This window comes from Cordyceps fumosorosea (assembly GCF_001636725.1).
Source record: "Cordyceps fumosorosea ARSEF 2679 chromosome Unknown scaffold_1, whole genome shotgun sequence".
NCBI classification, from domain to species: Eukaryota; Fungi; Ascomycota; class Sordariomycetes; order Hypocreales; family Cordycipitaceae; genus Cordyceps; species Cordyceps fumosorosea.
In genome coordinates, this window is record NW_017387301.1 from 1385857 (window position 1) to 1403554 (window position 17698).

Here is a 17698-nt window from a genome sequence, read left to right on the forward strand (position 1 = left end):
ATCGATCCAAAGCGCTTTTTGTCTTGCTCCTTTACCTCATGATTGGGGTCTTCCTTGGCGAGCTCTTCCCTCTGTGCGCTGGCGTCACAAAGAGAAGGAAAAAAGCAACGACTTGTACACTCACCGATCGAGGGAAACACATGGGCTGGATGGCACGCATGTCTCTGCGCCGCGCATCATTTCTTGTCTGCATAACCTTCGCACCGGGCATGTCTTGACGTTTTGTGCCAAAGAACACGGGCCGTCTTTTAAGTAACAGCCAACGTTTATTAGTTGGTATATCCTTTGCTTTTTTTCCGCGTCTTTACTAGTGACAACCTTGCCCTCACCACGCTAATCAAGTTGCTATCCTCTTTGCAATTTACGCAATGTCTCAGAGGGACGATGGATTGACTGACTTCCGTTTGGTTTTCAGCCTCAGTGGTGTATTTGGGGCAGGCTTGGGCAATGTTCGTTTTGAGCCTTCTAACTGGCTGCGCAAGGCTTTTTTGTCTGAGCCTGGCAAAGAGACATTTGCCAATTCTATTACTGTAGACCCTGCTTCTATATAGTTCGGACCGTGTCTCTCCTTCGTCTTGTACAGATTGGCCAGCCCTTCCGAATATTCACAAGACATTCCCCTAGCATACCTCTTTTCTTTACTGTCTCGGTCTCGGACAACCCTCAATCTCTTGAGAGGCTCTTTGTAAAACTAGGTCGACATCTCCCCTCTTAAAAATCTCTCTCTATTCGCTTGTCCTCTTCACTTCCTCGCTGTCCTCCTCTTTCTCTCTCTCACTCAAGTTGAGCAGGTTCTCAAGGCAGGAAAGAAGGACGTGGTAAGCACGCTGAGCAGTCACTCGTGACTATCCATTCCCAATGTCACAGCACAGGCAGTCCCTCGTGGACGGCCCCGCGAGCTCACGGGCGTCCATTGTGAGCGTAGCGCAGCTGCCGCGCCGGACCGAGACGGGCGATTTCAACCGCGCCCTGCCCCGGATGCCGCTGCGCGTGCCGCAAAAGAATGCCCGGCGCAGCCTGCCGCCCGGCGGGATACCACCGGTGTCACCGCACAACCTGCCGTCTCCCACCGAGAGCACCCTGTACCCGTCCGAGCCCCCAACCCCGACGTCGCCGCCCGTCTCGCCGCTCAAGCTGACAGCAGCGGCGTCATCGGAGACGAGCGAGCTGAACAGCCCGTCCGGGTCGATCCTGGCGCTGCAGAAGCTGGCGGACGGCGAGAAGCCGGCGGACGACAAGGAGTGGCTCGACCACCGGCGGCGGCGGTGCCGGTTCATGCTCGTCGTGGGCGTCTTCATGGCCGTCGTGGCCGGTCTCGCCGTCGGTCTCGCCGTCGGCCTGAGCAACGGGTAAGTCATCGCAGACCGGAGCACCCGACCGACCAACCTAACACGGCTCGCAGCAATGCCAAGTACAGCACACCGTCGTCGTCCACCACCACCACCACCACCGCCGCCGCCGCCGCCGTCTTCCCCGCCGGCGCGTACAGCTTCGACACGTACCTCCGCGAGAACAGCACCGGCTGCACCTCACGCGCCTCCACGTGGCGCTGCTACCCCGAGACCGGCGGCCCCGGCTCCCGCGCCACCTTTCACTGGACCGTGCAATCCTCCGGCCCCGGCCCCTCCTCCTACTACGTCTCCGGCACCGGCGAGGAGCCCTTTGGCCCGACCTTTGCCAACTTGCCCGCCACCATCCTCGACGCCGACCGGCCGACCGAGCGCCTCACCTTTGCCTTTGCCGCCAACGCCACCGTGACGCCGGCCGACGGGGGCCGGGTGGCCAACTGCACGTACACGGGGGTCGTCTTCCGGGCCACGCTGTGGACGCGTCGCCGGGGAGGGCAGGCGTTCGCGGCGCCCACGCACCAGGCGGCGTACGCGCCGTGGCCGGGTGACCTGGAGGTGGTGCAGTACAAGAACTCGACGATTGGCGAGCCCGTGTGCGTTGATGCGCAGGGGAGGGGCGTGGCGGACGTGCAGGCGGCGGGAGGGAGCTGTCTGTGCCGGTACACGAGCACGTCCCTGAGCTGATGACGGGATGCGTCCGGGGGACATGAATCAGTGTGGCCCATGATGGATGCTTCCTTGCTTCGGGGGTAGGGTAACATGACCCTTCGTTCGGGTCGTTCTACTTCTCTTAATCTCTTTGCTTTGTTTGGGATTGTTAGCGCGGCGCGTGCCTTTTCTGCTCTTCTTCAAATAACAGTTGGGGAAGCTGATTTGTTGACGGGAGGACATGTTCAACTTCAGATATACAACTTTGTAATGCTGGTCGGATACTACAATTCACAATTTCCCGACCACAACCCAATTCAACGCCAGCTAATTCTTAATATACCCAATAGATACAGAAATAGCAAATGATACCCAGAATAGCTTCAAACACTCTCTCTTGCAGCCTTTCAAGCGCCCACCCAGCCCTTATGAAGTACTGACTGCTTGCCCTCGAACCACGCGGGCCTTCCAACGGGCAACAAACGTGTCTTCATCCCAGCCAAAGGCGCGATTTAGTCTTTGACGAAGGACAAGAGCCCGGAACCCCTCCGACCGAGATCCGTGAGGCCTGTGGATGGTCAGAGAGCGCCCGAGCCCGAGGCTCGCCGGCGGCTCGAAGCGGACGCTGGACCCCCGCCTCGGCGTGATGCGGAAATCCAGCTCGGCCATGGCCGCCTCGAAGCTGGCCCAGTGCAGCCCACTGTGCGACATCGACTTGTCAAATAGCTTTGCAAAGACTTGTGCGGTTGCAGCGCTGACAGTGATTTTGTTGTTGGTAGGAGGGGTATGAACCTGCACCGCTCGCGGCGTCGGAGGAAACTGTTCCTTGGTACACGGTGCATGGCACTCGGGGTGTCCTTTTGGCGCTGCTTTTGCTTTCGGTATCTTGCGTTTTTGCTCGGTCGAGGAGGACGTTGAGGGTATAGCCAGGCCGGCCTCGCAGGCTGCATTCACATCATCCTTCGCCTCTTCCTTTGGTATAGGAATCGAAGTTGAGGCAGTTTTGGTAGAACACACGGCTGTTTCAACCTCTTCTTCCAACTCGACATTAAATGATACTGGAGCCTTTGCAGCGGCCTTAGGACAAGCCACGGTTAAGTCTGTCTTGTCCTCAACCTCGGAGATGGAGACCGAGATTTCAGCCTCCTTGATATCAATAGTGACCGGCTTTACCACTTGTAGATTTTGCTTCTCCTTCAAGAGCTGCGACTTGAGTTCCAGCAGACAACAATTGACCACTTCCTCGTATGCGCCCAGTAAGGTGTCGCCAACGTGCTTCCGAGTGCATGCGTCAAGTTTTGCACGACAAGACTTGGCGAAGGAGATGTTCTTGGAAACAGACATCTTCAGCCATAGTTTTTTAATATCGGCATGAGGTCTGGCCTGGGACATTCGAGCGTCAACATGTTCAAACTGAGATATTACCTGGCCTTCGGCTGGCCACGGAAACGACGGCATGTTCAAGGCCAGAGCCAGTTCATCAATGAACAAGATAACCTTCATAAGCATTCCCAGAGCCTCACTACGCCAGTTGATTCCATCATGAAATGATGGCGGAGAGCTCATGAGCTTGGTGAAGAGCTCGGAAGCGATGTTGGCGAATGCTTCCTGCTCGGCGAGGCAACAGAGGTGGTGCAGACGCGACCCGCGAGCTGGATGATTCTTTCGGTTTCCTTTGAATTTTTTGACAGTGGTTTTCGCCATATCGATGTGAAGCTCGCGTCGAAACAGTTGATGTATGTGAGTGTACGCTAGCCGGGTAGCATTCGATAGTTGCTGAAGCGCCATGTGCCGAGATGCCGTTTCGTGGAATGTCGAATGTAGCAGGCACAAGAGCTCGATGATATAACTCCATATACATAGGATTTTGATCTTGTCGCTCATGCAATCAAAAAACGCTGCACCGACCGTGGTTGCTGTCATCTGGCGCTTGTTGTCCTGCGCTCGCCCTGGTTCACTGCGAACGAACCGCGACATGGAATTGAAAAAATGGATGGGGCATGATTCCAAGAGATTATTGGCTTCCTCTGCGACGTATATGAAGCTAAGGGCTCGCGTGATTAGCCCCGGTAGCAATATCTTTGTTTGCAGCGGTTGCTTGACACCGCCGGGTTGGGCACTTCGCCTGGTCGACAACGCCATGAGCTCTTCAAATCTGGCATACGCCTTTTTGCTGAGCTGAGATGACTTTTGATCCCACTCCAAAACCTCACAGGCCAAGTAAGTTATGGATCTCAAGAACCTCAGCTGTCGCCAGGTCACAAGGTCACCAACCGCCACTGGAAGCGCACGAACTCCGACGGCATGTTCGCCATGTTGAGGTAGTTCTCTAAGCCGGGTTGTATGAGTTGCAATATCAACGGCCGCGCCGTCCAGCTTTTCGCCCTCGAAGAGCATTCGGCTGTTGCGCGGCTGCCCCTCGAGGTTGGCCTGACCCTTGCTGATCATCTGGACAACGTGCGAATAGTCGGACTCGAAACCTTTGAAGGGACAAAAGCTTTGCTGATAAAGACTGCGAGTTGCTCTGAGCTCAAGCATGTCGAGGAAATATTGAGCACCGGACTCAGCAATCTTGGCCCACTCCGGCGTGAGATCCGGGTTCATCATGGGATTCCCCGGAAGATAATACATGGTTCCTTGAAACAGCCCAGTCGAATGATAACACCGCGACCTCTCTTCGTCGGTAAAGTGTGTCCACGTAGTCCTGATTCGATCTTCATTTTGACCCCAGTCCTTTGCCAGGATGGCGTGCAGTTGTTCAAGTCCAAGATCAGCGGAAGCTCGGTTCATTTTGATGGCACTGGGTTCGCTGATTTTGAAGTGATTGACGAAGTTGTATTGATTTCGGTGGTAGAAAAAGAGCCGCTTTGACTGGTAATTGGAAGGGATCAAAGCCGCATAGGTTTCGGTTGCAGAACAAGAGCGTTCTTGGGAGTTATCCGGAAGAGATCAGAGTCGGGTTTCGATTGTTGGAAACGAATGCTCTCGTCAGTTTTGGCTCGTTGGGAGAGAGGAAATACTGTATAGAAGCAAAGGAAAGATGTTGACAGGAATCAGTCAAGTTGATCGTGCGGGGACGCTGGCCTTTATTTCATAGCCGGACCTTGACCAAAAGACCAAACAAGCCCTCCCGCGTTTGTCTGGCCAGCATAACCTCGGGCGTCGACTGGCAAACGGCTGACCAAAGGTGACTGAAGCCGTGAGTCTCTTTCAAGGCAAACAGAAAAAGTGAGTTTGGCTTAGCAAACGTGAGCGCGACGTCAATCTGGCGCATTTCCAGCTAATGCATCGGCTGCGACTGGGCGACTGTGAATCACAGGTGCACGCACCATCTGCGAGTGTGATGCATCTCAGATGCTTTGTCACGGGTAGCGATACGTGCCCTCGGTAACCTGCATGCATGAAAGGAGTCACACTTCCACACAAGGACGCGCGAGTTCCGTGCGTAAGGCTATGCATAGGGGCAAACGAGGCTGGCAAGTGCGCTGATCGGTCAAGATGCCTTGCTTCGAGCACTTGTTAGCAGATACACTGGTATGAGTCAGATGTGTACTGTAGATCCAGGTAAAAGAGGAATGCCTACTACCTGAGCACAAACTCCCGGGGCAGGTATCGCGGGCGAGATGGGATTGCCGCAAGCTACAGGCTGGGCCGGGCCTCAGGAAGACATTGGAGTAGAGGTGTATACATAGGCAGAATTCACGACGGTACAGGAAGCAAGATTATAGGCCAGTAAAATATCTATTTCCAGGACAACCATACCACAACCATAACCATCCATAGGGCTCCACGGGTTCAAAAATAACGGAATAATAAAGGTATGTACTTACCTGGTCTGAGCTCCCTCGCTTGGCCATCTCGAGCGGCCAAGCCTCCTCTACAACCCCCTCCTGGACGGCAAGGATGCGTCCTCGTCCCTCTCGTCGTCCTCCTCCTCACAACAGACGCTCGAATCATCGGCGGCCGCGAAATCCAACCAGACGGTGGGCGCATCACTCGCCTCCTCGGCAAGGGACAGAATCTGATGTGGATTCCGTGGCGCTGCTCAGTCGCCACATTGTCGCCTCAGCCCCGGTTCTGTGATCGATGTGACGACCAACCTCCCTGATGGCGGCTGCTCCGGTACCTGCGATGGGAAGACATTAAAGTCAAAGGAGTAGTCGGTATCTGTCGAGGAGGCAGGCGTACCAAAGAATAACTCGGGATCGTCTGGAGGGGTGGCGAGCGATAGTCCAGGGTTAGACTGAAAGTCGGCCTCCGTCCAGCCGCTTTCCCGACCTCCTAGTGAGTGCCTCTTGCTGTGAGGATCTCTAAGAACGGTTTGCCGCTCAAGGCCAGTCCGGATATAATCAACACCCTCCTTAAGCCGGCTCGTCTTGGTAGAGATGACGCGAATGTGCACCAGGTTCATATAGAGATACTCAAGGTATCAAACCTCCGGCCACGTACCGCCACTGCTCCCGCCGATCGAGGTATCGGATCTCCGGCCAGGTGCCGCCACTGCTCCCGCCCCTGGTTCCATTCACTGGTTCACTCTTGAAGTGTTCGCGGCGAATGTCGGCAGCGGCATTGCAGTCAATGCCGTAAAGTTTTCGGGCCTAACAGTCGCGGCATGGGCAGAGTAGAACAATAGCAAGGCGGCGAGAGGGTGTGTATCCGCTCCGTTCCAATCCCCTTTGGTCACGTACAGGCTTCGCCGTCTTACTGACGCTCCTGTTGCGTAAGCGATCGAGTATTGGGTCTGCAATGCTCTTTCTCCCTTTCACTGAAGGCCCAGGCTCTCGTGCCACCTCACGCTGTGTCACCAGCATGTTGCTAGGCGTAGAATACCAAGTTGACGAGGCATAATGGAACGCCCCGGGTGATTCGCAGCCAGGGACCCTTTATTGAGTACTGGTCCCTGGTCTGCTCCGCGACGCCGAACGGGACGCCAGTCTTGCGCCGGCATCCCCATCGCAGTCGGCGGCCATAGGCCGGCCGAGGGGGGGGGAATGCATCGAACAGGACGCAGCGCTGCTCGATGCCGCTGCTGGCAGAGACGCGGGCGCCTTTGTTCAACCACAACGGCTTGGCAAAAGATTTGCTAGGACCCCATGACAAAAGATGTCTTATTGGGTTTGGGGCGGTGGTGTTGGGTCATCGCCGTTGCTGTTTGGGGGGGATGCAGGAGGGAAAGATTGACGACAGCCACATGGGAGCGGGCGAGGATTTATATGCGCATTTGGGAGGGATTGGGAGGAATTTTGATCACGTGTTCAAGAAGCACAAGTATATGCATGCTTGCCTGTTTTTCTCGTATCGGACAAATCTGTACTCGTCTTGCGGTTTCGTGAGTATGGATTGCCCAACGTTGGTGCTGCAGGAGTTGTACTTGTACGCCGTTGGCCAGCAAACCATTCACGGCAACACAGCATGAAGCGCCGATACCGCAGAAAAGAGGGGCTCGGCAACGAGAGACGAGGGCGGGCGATTAAGAAAAACAGAAGGACGTGAAACGAGGCAATTGTTTTTTTTGTTTTGGGTTGATTTGGTGCGTCATGGGCCATGGTGACTCTGGTTGCTTCTGGGGAAGCTGGCTGTTCTGTCAGTTAGGTAATCAGTGTCACACTCTCCACACGCGGGGGAGAGCAGACGGCAGGGCTGAGAAGGAGAGTGTCCCGGCTGTCATTATGGGAGTAATATTGATGGAGTTCAAGGCTCGCTGTTTGGCATGGAGAAGGAATGGTAAATTCATAGTGACAATACCAATTGTGAAGGTACATAGTTAAGTGTGGTGACTGGTGGCTTGGGTCAGTTTGTTTGTGCGGAAGCGCTTGCGCTAGTTCCCGTAGTGATGTGCTGGGGCAGTTTTGGGTTGAGGCTTGGGGAACCGGATGATTGAGGAAGGGATGATTGGAATACCGGCCGAATGGATCTGTAGTATTGGAAATTCGAGGTATTATTGCATCATGATTTCCCCGCCAAGCGTTTCTGCCTACCGCAGTTGTCAGATTAAGGTGTGTGTGCGTGTCTTGTCAGTGGCTGTGGTGAGTGGTCAGGGAAAGTTGAAGGCGGCCGTCACAGGGCCTGAAGCGCCCCGAAAAGGACGCCTAAGTTCCCATCCACAGGCATTATCATCCACTGAAGTCGCCACAGTTTGTGCCAGCGCCAGCCAGCACCACCAGCACCACCAGCACCACCAGCACCACCAGCACCACCAGCACCAGCAAAACCTGGGCCAGACAGCGTTGCTCACTTTAACTGCCCCCTCCCCCCGTTCCTCCCAGCTTCTTCCGGTTTTCCTCCCACATCTCTTGTTCTTCTTTGGATGGTTTCTTTCTTCTCCCTCGTCGCTTCTTTGTCGTTGGAATTCTGCAGGTGCGGCGTCTTTCGAGCGCTGCCATTCGAACGCTGCTGACCTTTGCTGTCGACTTATATCCACAACACGTCCGTTTGCCCATGGACTGGTCACCAGCGGCCAGCGGCTGGCGGGACAGCAACAGCATGCTGCCCGCTGGCATTTCCTGACGAAAAACACGGGCGAAAACGTGGAAAAATCCTCACCCTCGACTCAATCACCGCCGCCCGCGATCCCAGGTGCTGGTGCTGCCCAGCGACGAAATCATCAAAGGGCCGGGGTGCCCGCGCGAGTATCCGAACATTGGCGCTACCTTACCTTACCTTTTTACATTACGCTACTGCGCTGGCCGCCACGAGGCGTGCATACCAGGGGCGCGCAGCCCACCACCATGGATGGTCGATTTGAGTGGAGTGTGTCACTGCCACCCAAGCCCAGCCATTCGGCAAGATGAGGCAAGAATCACTTCAATCTATTTGTCTACTATTACGGGCAGCAATTTCACGGAGACTCGTGCCCAATATACGAAAGTGTCACAAAAGCTGGTCCATTCCACGGGCGGCCGGGTTGCACTTCCCATGGGCCCTGTCCTGTGTGATACGAGACGGTAAGGGCCATGCGTGCGGCGAGCCTGTCGCACAGCCGATTCGCATCCTGGGGGTCCGAGTTTTAACTTTACCATCCAATTATTAGGGAAGAAAAAGAAAAAGAAAAATGCCGTCTCGCACCACATCATGCCTGATTACGGCGGAGGCGGGGCGCTCTTTCGACAAGACTGCATTGGCGCCCGTTACTGTCATTTCCATCCGCAGGGTCCAACGGGGTCAGTTGCGTGGGGACAGTTGGCGGCGAGACGGATTGCCAAAGACTTGCACTTTGGGGTTCGAACGTTCAAACGAGCTGGATATTCTTTGACAGAAGGCTTCATTGCCCCCTTTGGCAACGTTTCAGCAATTCGCGATCTTGGCGCCAGCCGGTTAGCTGGTATGATGCAACTAGGCCTGGCGGCGTCCGTCCCACCACCACCCACCGCATTTGGTCCTTTTTTTTTTTTTTTGGTTGGCTGGGTCTATCTCGATCCTTTTTCCTGCAGAGGATGAGAATGTGGGTAAGCCTTTATTTTCTCCTTCCTCTCGGGTGGTCAGACGTTGCGGCAATCGGAAGGCAGTGCTGCGTCGTGTGCTCTTGCGCATCTCTGTCAGCGAGAACTGGCATCGAAGGACGTGCTGTTTGTGCTAACCTGTGATGTGTTAATAGATCGCACCAGTCTCCAACGCTTTGCTAACAGCTGTTTGCCGCCAGCTAACATGTCACGATTCGGTGTTGTGATTGGTGGTAGCCTCCCTAACAGGAGCCACATGCCACCGCGCTATACCTTATTGGGCTGGTCACTGCACTCAGCGAAAAGCGACTGTGGCCGAGCCAGCCAGCCAGCCCCCTTCTCTTCCCAGGCCTTACGTTTCGCGGTGAAACTGCAAGACAAAGCCGTGGCCAGCAACAATCGCTGACATCCACCTCAACGCGCGTTAGCCTTGCCATTCATCTCGCTGCCCACGCTGCCACCACATCGGCGCCGCTTTCTTGTGGGTAGACTTTGTCTCGTGTGCTTATTTTCGATATCCTGCGCGTATTTTTTCGGTCCCCTGACGCCGGATTGTCGCGGCAGTGGTGCCTTGATCGCAAAGCGTTGTGGGCAACCTGCGACAGCGTCGCAAATTTTCAGTCTGCGGCCTGCATCCGGACCAGCCAGCAGCGCAAGCGCCCCAGGGTTCAAGTTACACCCACTCTGACCTCTTTTCGTTCTCGCCCTTCGTTTATTATACGAACAGGTACGGGCCAACAGTGCCCAGCAATAGACCGAGACCCCCTGGTAAGGGCCGCGTCCTGTTTTCGCGACAGTCATTTTGCGCCTCCACCGTCAAAGCGCCCTTCACAGTGGCGCCCTCACTGTCCGTCCTTGCAGAGCGCTGTAACTGGACACCTCCTTCCCAACCATAGTTGGTACCTCTGTGAGTATACGATACTTTCATTTATGTGGATTCTTGGCCGTCTTCTCAAGTACCCGGGTACTTTATTCTTCCCTCCCCTTTCATGCCCATGGCACAACGGCGCCAGCAGACCCCCAGGCGACGAAACTGGCTTTGTCCAGCGAGTGTCTTCGCTGATCATCAACTTGCCATTGCCAGCATTCAGCCAGTCACTCTTCCCTGCGAGGTTCTCCCAGTGGCCAACCCCCCCCCCCAATTTACCCACCAAAAATTCACCCCCCCATTGATTGGCCTTGCTGGTGCTTGCTGCGCCTGCATTCTCCCTCTCCGCCTGTCTGCCCATTTTCCCACCCTGACACCTGCTCATTTCCTCCGCCAACCCGCGACGCGACTCGACGCTGTCCATCACCACCCTCCGTGCCGTGCGACCGGCCCCATCTCCATCCAGCCTTGCGCCCTTCAATGGGTCCTCGTTTTTCCATCCCTTGATTGCTGACTTTGTTTTGCGCAGCCCGTCGGCCCTGACGCCATGAGCGCGTGGATGAACGACCCTGTCCCGAACCACAATGGCAACGGCTTCCCACACATGAACGACCCCAACGCTGCCACGGGCATGATGGATCCTTCCGCCTTCATGGCCAGTCCGGCCCAATTCAATCCTGCTCAGTTCGCCAACCAGCAGCAACCTCAACAGCAGCAGCCGCTCCAGCCGCCTCAACAGCAACAACCCCCTCAGCAACAAATGGCCGCCATGCAGCAACAGAATGGCCCTATGCGCCACGCATCCCCCTCCGCCTTCCAGCAGAATCCCGCCTATCAAACAAATTCCGTCATCCCATCCAAGCGCCCTAGACCGCGCGAAGATAGCGTCACCGGCTCACCTGGCCAGATGCAAGGCATGCTACCGCCATCGCGCTCCGAGACACCTCAACAGCAAAACTTTCCCGGCATGCAGCAGGGCGGCGCTATGCCTCAGCAGACTCCTGGCCAATTCCCCCATCTACAGGCAAATGGGTCTGCCAATGCCACACCATCCCCCATCATGGGCAACCAAATGCGCCCAGGCAGCGTCCCTCAGAGGGTCGCTACCGCGTCTCCTCATCCCTTCTCTCCCGGCCCGCCACAGCAGCAGCAGTTCGCATCGCAAGCATCACCCGCCCCATCCGAGCACGGTACGCCGCAGCCGAATCAATTCATGCAGAATGCACCTCAAGGCTACAATCCCAATTTCGCGCCATCCCCGTCGAATCCTCGTCCTTCGCCCAATCCTAACGCGATGGGCACGAACCAGATGATGCAGCAACACATGGCCCAAATGCCTCAGGGTATGAATCCGATGCAAGCCAACATGTATGCGCAAATGCAGCAGCAGCAGCAGCAGCAACAACAACAACAACAACAACAACAACAACAACAACAAGGACAGGGGCAGCAAGCGCCGGGGCAACAAGGGCAGCAACGGCAAAGCAGTCAAGGTCTGCAAGGCATGTCCGAGCAGCAAAAGATGGCCGCCTATCAAATGCGCCTTCAACAGCAACTTCAAGGCAACATGCAGATGCAAGCCCAGCTGCAGGCCCAAGGTATGGGCCGCGGCATAATGCAGAAGCCCCAGATGGCAGCCATGCCTAACGGGCAGATGGCTCAAGGCGGCATGAGGCCTCAGCAGCGACCAATGGGCGGAATGAACCCCGAGCAATTCATGAAGAACCTGAGCCATTTTATGACCGCCAAAGGTCTCCCTTTCGAGCCTACACCCGTCGTTGCCGAGCGTACTATCAACCTCATGATGCTGTTCCAACTTGTATCCAGTAAGGGAGGAATAAAGTCTGTGACTGCTGCTAATGGCTGGGCTCACATTGCGCAACATCTTGGCCTTCCTCCCCAGATTCCCAACGTTGTCACGGCTTTGAGACAAGTATACGAACGAAACCTACAAAAGTTTGAAGAGGCCTGGATCGCGCAGCAAAAGACTAGGATGATGGGACAAACTCCCAACATGGCAAACCAGGGCACCCCTAAGCAAATGCAACCCGGCCAGCAGACGCCGCAACAGATGACGCCTGGTCAAATGCCTCAGGGCCAGATGGCTCAGGGCCAGATGGCTCAGGGCCAGATGGCTCAAGGCCAGATGACCCCCGGCCAGATGAATCCCGGACAAGCCCAAATGCAGCAGCAAATGCAACAGCAAATGCAACAGCAAATGCAGCAACATCCTCAGCAACAGCAGCTGCATCATCAGCAACAACACCATCTACAGCAACAGCAGCAACAACAGATGCAGCAACAGCAGCAACAACAGATGCAACAACAGATGCAGCAGCATATGCAGCAGCAGCAGCAACAACAGCAACACCAGCAACACCAGCAACACCAACACCAGCAGCAGCAAACTCCGATCAAACCTGGCCAAGCGCCGGTCAATGGATTTGCGACGCCTCAGCCACAGCAACCGGGTATGATGATGGGCCACCAACGGAACAGCCTTTCTAAGAGTGTTGACCCAAATACTCCTGGTGACCCGTCTTTGCAGCCACCTGCCCACCACCGACAACCAAGCATGCACATTAGCCATCATGAGGGCCGTCCTGCGCCTCCTGCCACTGAAGTTCGCGCTCCACCCATGATGCAAAAGTCGGACGACTACAGCCCTTGTGCCCGCGAGTTGGCCACTTTTGGTGGCGTTGACCTGCACGCTGCCAACATACTGGGTACGGAGCTGGAGCGCTGGATGCCGACAGCCCCTACAATCAACGAACTGGGCAACATTGACATCGCCTCCCTCACTAGGAGTTTGCAATGTGGAATGCATAGCGAAGTGCGCCTCGCTTTGGACACACTGGCTACATTATCCAACTCGCCCAACCAAGCACACTTCCTGCAGCTGCGCTATTGCGACGACTTGGTGGATGCGCTCATCGATTGTGCCGAAGAGCAACTCGATATGCTTGTCGAACATACCGTGGAAGTTGCGGACGAAATCTCTCTGACATCATACGAGGACGTAGTCCGTGCCTGTCGCATAGACAGGCTTGCTGTACGACATTGCCCGGCGTACGGCACTGTGGAGTATGACCTTGACCGTGCTGTTGATAAACTGATTTGCGTCACGACAATTCTTCGCAACGTGTCGTTCCCAGGAGAGCAAAACGAGAACCACGCTGTTCTAGCAGACGAGATGGTGATCAAGTTCCTGTGCTCGGTCATTCGTTATCTCGGTACCCGGACCATGTTGCTCCGATCTCATACCAACACGCTGGATTTCATGAAGGATGTTGTGGTTCTCTTGTCCAACATTTCCGCGGCTATTGAATTGCCGGGCCGTGAACAGGCGCTCTGCTTGCTCAACTTCCTGCTTGCATTTGCGCCCTCGCCAGCTCCGACTGTCGTTGCCGGTTCATTGTTCTTCACCCCATATGAGCCGAGTGTGCAGCCTTACCTTCCACATGCCGTGGACTCCCTTGCCAAGTTGCTTGCACGCGACGAGCCGAATCGCGGATTCTACAAGGCCATTTTCGGTCTCGATTCTGGACAGAGCTCGAGTAATGATACTCTGACTCGAACGTTTGCGCTCGCCATCTCGCCATTACCAGACAAGTCAATAGAGAGCGTGCGACAGCTCAACTACCCGTCGCTCATTGAGGTGCGCAAACCGTTCCTTATGCAGGGTCTTTTGGCTGCAGAGATTCTGGCGTCCCTTGCTCCTGGCTTTGAAAGCGGCATCGCGAAAGCATGGCTGTCATCTGGAGAAGGTCTGGCACAGAATCTGACAAAGCTTGTGCGCGAGTTGAGCCATGTCTTTGAGCGCCAAGCGGCGCGTGGTCCTAGGGGCAGAGACCTCGAGCTTGTGTACATTGTTGTTGTGGCTGTAACATTATTAAGAAGGCTGGCGGAGAAGGCTCGGGATCCCGGCGAGCCGAGCATGTCGTTACCAAAGAGCGCTTTGCCGTCCTCGCAAGTGCTCATGGAGGCGCTGTCATTTACGTCGGCAGAATGGACGAAGGACGGCATGCTGCAGCAACTATCGTCCGTCGTTAACATGGCGCGGTAGACGGACTGCACATGGTTGTATAATTACTTGCCTTTTATAGCCGCGATAGCCCGAAGAGAGCTTTCGCCGTTGGGACACTTGATCAGCTGGGAGTTTGGAGGTGCGTGCACGCGTCATGGGATAACGGCAGCCGTGGGGTTTGATATTTGTATTTGGTTATCATTTTTTGTATTTGTGGTCTCTTTTGGCATTTTCTTTCGGCCTTGTTCCATTCACCATCATTGTTCATTTCGCAGGCCAAATTGCGTTGCCAAGCATAGCATGGTTATGATTTTTCGGTCAGCGAGGCGAAGAAGATGCGCCCTTCACAAAAGAAGACGACGGGAGAATGTTGGTTGGCTGGGTAGAAGAGCTTGGGACTAGACGTCGCTGTACAAAGGAGCAGCAGGCGCTAGATATATACCTATACCATACGTCTGGTTGACATAGCTTGAGCAAAAAGAGCAAACAATTGTTGAATGTAATTGTACAATTATCCGAGCTGTCTACGCTGATGCTATTTCTGTGAAACTAAACGGTGTATGATACATGAAGCACGGGACAACACGTTGTCTTTCGTGATCGGGCTCCTTGGGGTTTAAAAACCATTGTCGAGCAGCCATTTTTGTGTCTGGCCAAGGTAGTTGCCCTGTAATCAGGATGTTAGACGGAGCACGGCCACATGAGCGTCTCAGAAGCGCGCGGGGATGTTCTTCTCTTCTCTCACCTGTAACTCGACGTGCTGGGTGGTCGGGTTGACGCGGATCCTGTCCGCGGCGACGGCCAGGTCTGCCTTGATGTCCTCGACGAGCCGGCGGCGGTCGCCGTGGACCTTCTTGACTAGGATGACCTCGCGCGTGCCGCCCGACTTGAGCGCGCGGTACACGGGCAGCTGGGCGGACGCGGTGCGCTGCACGAGGTACCCCCGCGCGCGCGACTGCTCCTCGGGCGTCTTGCTGGGCGGCGGCGTGGGGGGGCGGGCGAAGGAGCGCGGTGCGCGGCGCTGCTCGGCGGCGCGGGTGGTGGCGGCGGCAGTCGCGGCCGTGGCGTAGCTGTGGGAGAGCGGGAGGAGTGACCGCGTGGACGACGGGGTCGCGAAAGGTCGAGGGGAGAGGGCATGGGAGAGGACGGCCCGGACGCAGGGGAGGGATTGTGATAGACGGGAGTTCATGGTGTCGGTGTAGGAGGTAAATTTGAGAAGGCAAAGATGTCGTGATGCTGCCCAGGGGACTCGGGTGGTGTTGGTCGTCGACGGTGAGGGTTGGGTCGGCCCGCTCGTATGGTGGATGAGATCGCTGGGAAGGTGTGATTTGTTGATTTAGTGGTCGCCTCGCAAGGTAGACTCGTGGTATCGACGCAGATATTGTATCTGAAGCGCCAATCCGAAGCAATTCGTCGTTGATGCTCTCTTCCTTGACAATTGAGCCGTCGTCGTCTGAAGCTCCAATGGCAGCGCAGAAAAGAAAACAAATCACATGACATGGCTTCCCAGGATGGCGGCTAAAGATCGGCTGATTGTCCCCACACTTACACTTTTCCATGGATTAGCGAAAAATTAACTAGAAGGACGCCAAAAATCTACCCCTCCAGCGGAAGTGCGTGACTCTTTGTGCGTGTGCGTTGGGAAGCCCTTGCAATTTTCGCGACGCCTTCATCCTCTCGTCTCGACACAGGTACCCCCCACCCCCGGCCAATTCCCTCCCCCTCCGCGACAACTCCAGGGTGCCGGATCTCAACGACCTGAAGGAACTCGACTTCCGCTTCCTTCCTTTTTCCTCAATCATATATACACAACATATACACCCACCCACCATGGAGGACGTACTCAACGCAGTCGCCGCCGACGGCACGTCCATCATGCCCAAGCTGGCGCCCCACCTGAGCCGACATCTGCTTTTCCCTCTGATCCAGTTCGAGGGCGACAAGGCCGACGAGAAGGGCGACACGGAGGCCTTCAACCGCATCCTGGCGGGCAAGATTGCGCTGCTTGAGGACACCAACATGACCGACTACGTTGCCAACATGTACTGCGAGCTCCACGGCGTCGAGGAGCCGCCGGCCGAATACGTCCGCAAGCGCGAGGCTGTCGTCGCCCAGCTGCAGAAATACGAGCAGGCCACAGCCACCATTGCCGACCTCCTGACGCAGGATGATGTCGTCAACGGGCTGCGCAGCGACAAGGTGGCCAACTTGGAGTTCCTCAAGAACCAGCACGGAGTAAGTGCGAAGCGACGAAACGCGTGAGAAGTGATGGGAAGGGCAAGAATGGGAAGAAGAAAACAAAGACGAACAGCATCACTAACAGGCTCTCTCCCCCCCTCCTTTCAGGTCACCCTTGAGATGGTCGACGCCCTCTACGACTTTGGCCAGTTCCAGTTCCGCTGCGGCCAGTACGGCCCCGCCGCCGACATGCTCTACCAGTTCCGTGTGCTCTCGACCGACAACGACAAGGTCTCGGCCTCTACGTGGGGCAAGCTTGCGTGCGAGATCCTCTCGGCCAACTGGGACTCGGCCGTCGACGAGCTCAAGAACGTGCGCGAGGGCATCGACACCAAGCTCTTCAGCAACCCGCGCGCGCAGCTCGACCACCGCGCCATGCTCCTGCACTGGGCGCTCTTCCCGCTCTTCAACCACGACGCCGCGCGCGAGCCCGTCCTCGACATGTTCTTCTCCGCCCCCTACATCAACACCGTCCAGACCGCCTGCCCCTGGATCCTGCGCTACCTCATCGCCGCCGTCATCACTTCGCGCGGCCGCGGCGGCTCCTCCCGCGCCAACACTCCCAGCACCAGCACCCAGCAGAAGCAGCTCAAGGACGTCGTCCGCTACGTCCGCCAGGAGGCCTACGAGTACGCCGACCCCGTCACCCAGTTCATCGCCGCTCTGTACATCGCGCACGACTTTGACGCCGCCCGCGACGCCCTCCGCCGCGCCGAGGAGGTCTGCCGCGCCGACTTCTTCCTCGCCTCGTCGGCGGACGCCTTCGTCGACGCCGCCCGCCACCTCATCTGCGAGAGCTACTGCAAGATCTTCTCGCGCATGAACATCCGCGACCTCTCCGCCAAGCTCGGCCTCGACCCGGACGACGGCGAGAAGTGGATCGTCAACCTCATCCGCGAGACCCGCCTCGACGCCAAGATCGACTCCAAGGACGGCACCGTCATCATGAACCACCCCCCCAACAATGTCTACCAGCAGGTCATTGAGAAGACAAAGGGCGGCTTCTTCCGCACGCAGGTCCTCAACGCCGCCGTCTCGAAATAGAGAAGGCGGAGCTTTCGTTGTTGACTGTGTTGTTGGGTTTTCTGTTTTGGTTCATCTGTTTTCGAAACAAGTAATGAGTTGTCAC

The 17698-nt window shown here is 56.1% G+C and overlaps 6 protein-coding genes across 6 annotated transcripts; 3 read left to right on the plus strand and 3 right to left on the minus strand.

Moving 5' to 3' along the window:
- Positions 1-858: 858 nt before the first annotated feature.
- Positions 859-2033, plus strand: ISF_00457 (hypothetical protein; the record flags this gene model as incomplete). Its single annotated transcript, XM_018844064.1, has 2 exons — positions 859-1349; positions 1403-2033. The coding sequence occupies 2 exons, from the start codon at positions 859-861 to the stop codon at positions 2031-2033; spliced, it is 1122 nt and encodes a 373-aa protein (XP_018708514.1).
- A 390-nt stretch (positions 2034-2423) lies between these two features.
- Positions 2424-4787, minus strand: ISF_00458 (hypothetical protein; the record flags this gene model as incomplete). The annotated part of the gene is made up of 1 exon (XM_018844065.1): positions 2424-4787. The coding sequence occupies one exon, from the start codon at positions 4785-4787 to the stop codon at positions 2424-2426; it is 2364 nt and encodes a 787-aa protein (XP_018708515.1).
- Positions 4788-5874: 1087 nt separating this feature from the next.
- ISF_00459 (hypothetical protein) lies at positions 5875-6408 on the minus strand (the record flags this gene model as incomplete). Its single annotated transcript, XM_018844066.1, has 2 exons — positions 5875-6018; positions 6124-6408. 2 exons carry the CDS (start codon positions 6406-6408, stop codon positions 5875-5877), a joined length of 429 nt encoding a protein of 142 aa, XP_018708516.1.
- A 4443-nt stretch (positions 6409-10851) lies between these two features.
- On the plus strand, positions 10852-14370 carry ISF_00460 (ARID/BRIGHT DNA-binding domain protein; the record flags this gene model as incomplete). The annotated part of the gene is made up of 1 exon (XM_018844067.1): positions 10852-14370. The coding sequence occupies one exon, from the start codon at positions 10852-10854 to the stop codon at positions 14368-14370; it is 3519 nt and encodes a 1172-aa protein (XP_018708517.1).
- Positions 14371-14947: 577 nt separating this feature from the next.
- ISF_00461 (ribosomal protein L49/IMG2) lies at positions 14948-15520 on the minus strand (the record flags this gene model as incomplete). The annotated part of the gene is made up of 2 exons (XM_018844068.1): positions 14948-14998; positions 15077-15520. 2 exons carry the CDS (start codon positions 15518-15520, stop codon positions 14948-14950), a joined length of 495 nt encoding a protein of 164 aa, XP_018708518.1.
- A 641-nt stretch (positions 15521-16161) lies between these two features.
- Positions 16162-17613, plus strand: ISF_00462 (eukaryotic translation initiation factor 3 subunit 6; the record flags this gene model as incomplete). Its single annotated transcript, XM_018844069.1, has 2 exons — positions 16162-16566; positions 16678-17613. 2 exons carry the CDS (start codon positions 16162-16164, stop codon positions 17611-17613), a joined length of 1341 nt encoding a protein of 446 aa, XP_018708519.1.
- Between the last annotated feature and the right edge of the window lie 85 nt (positions 17614-17698).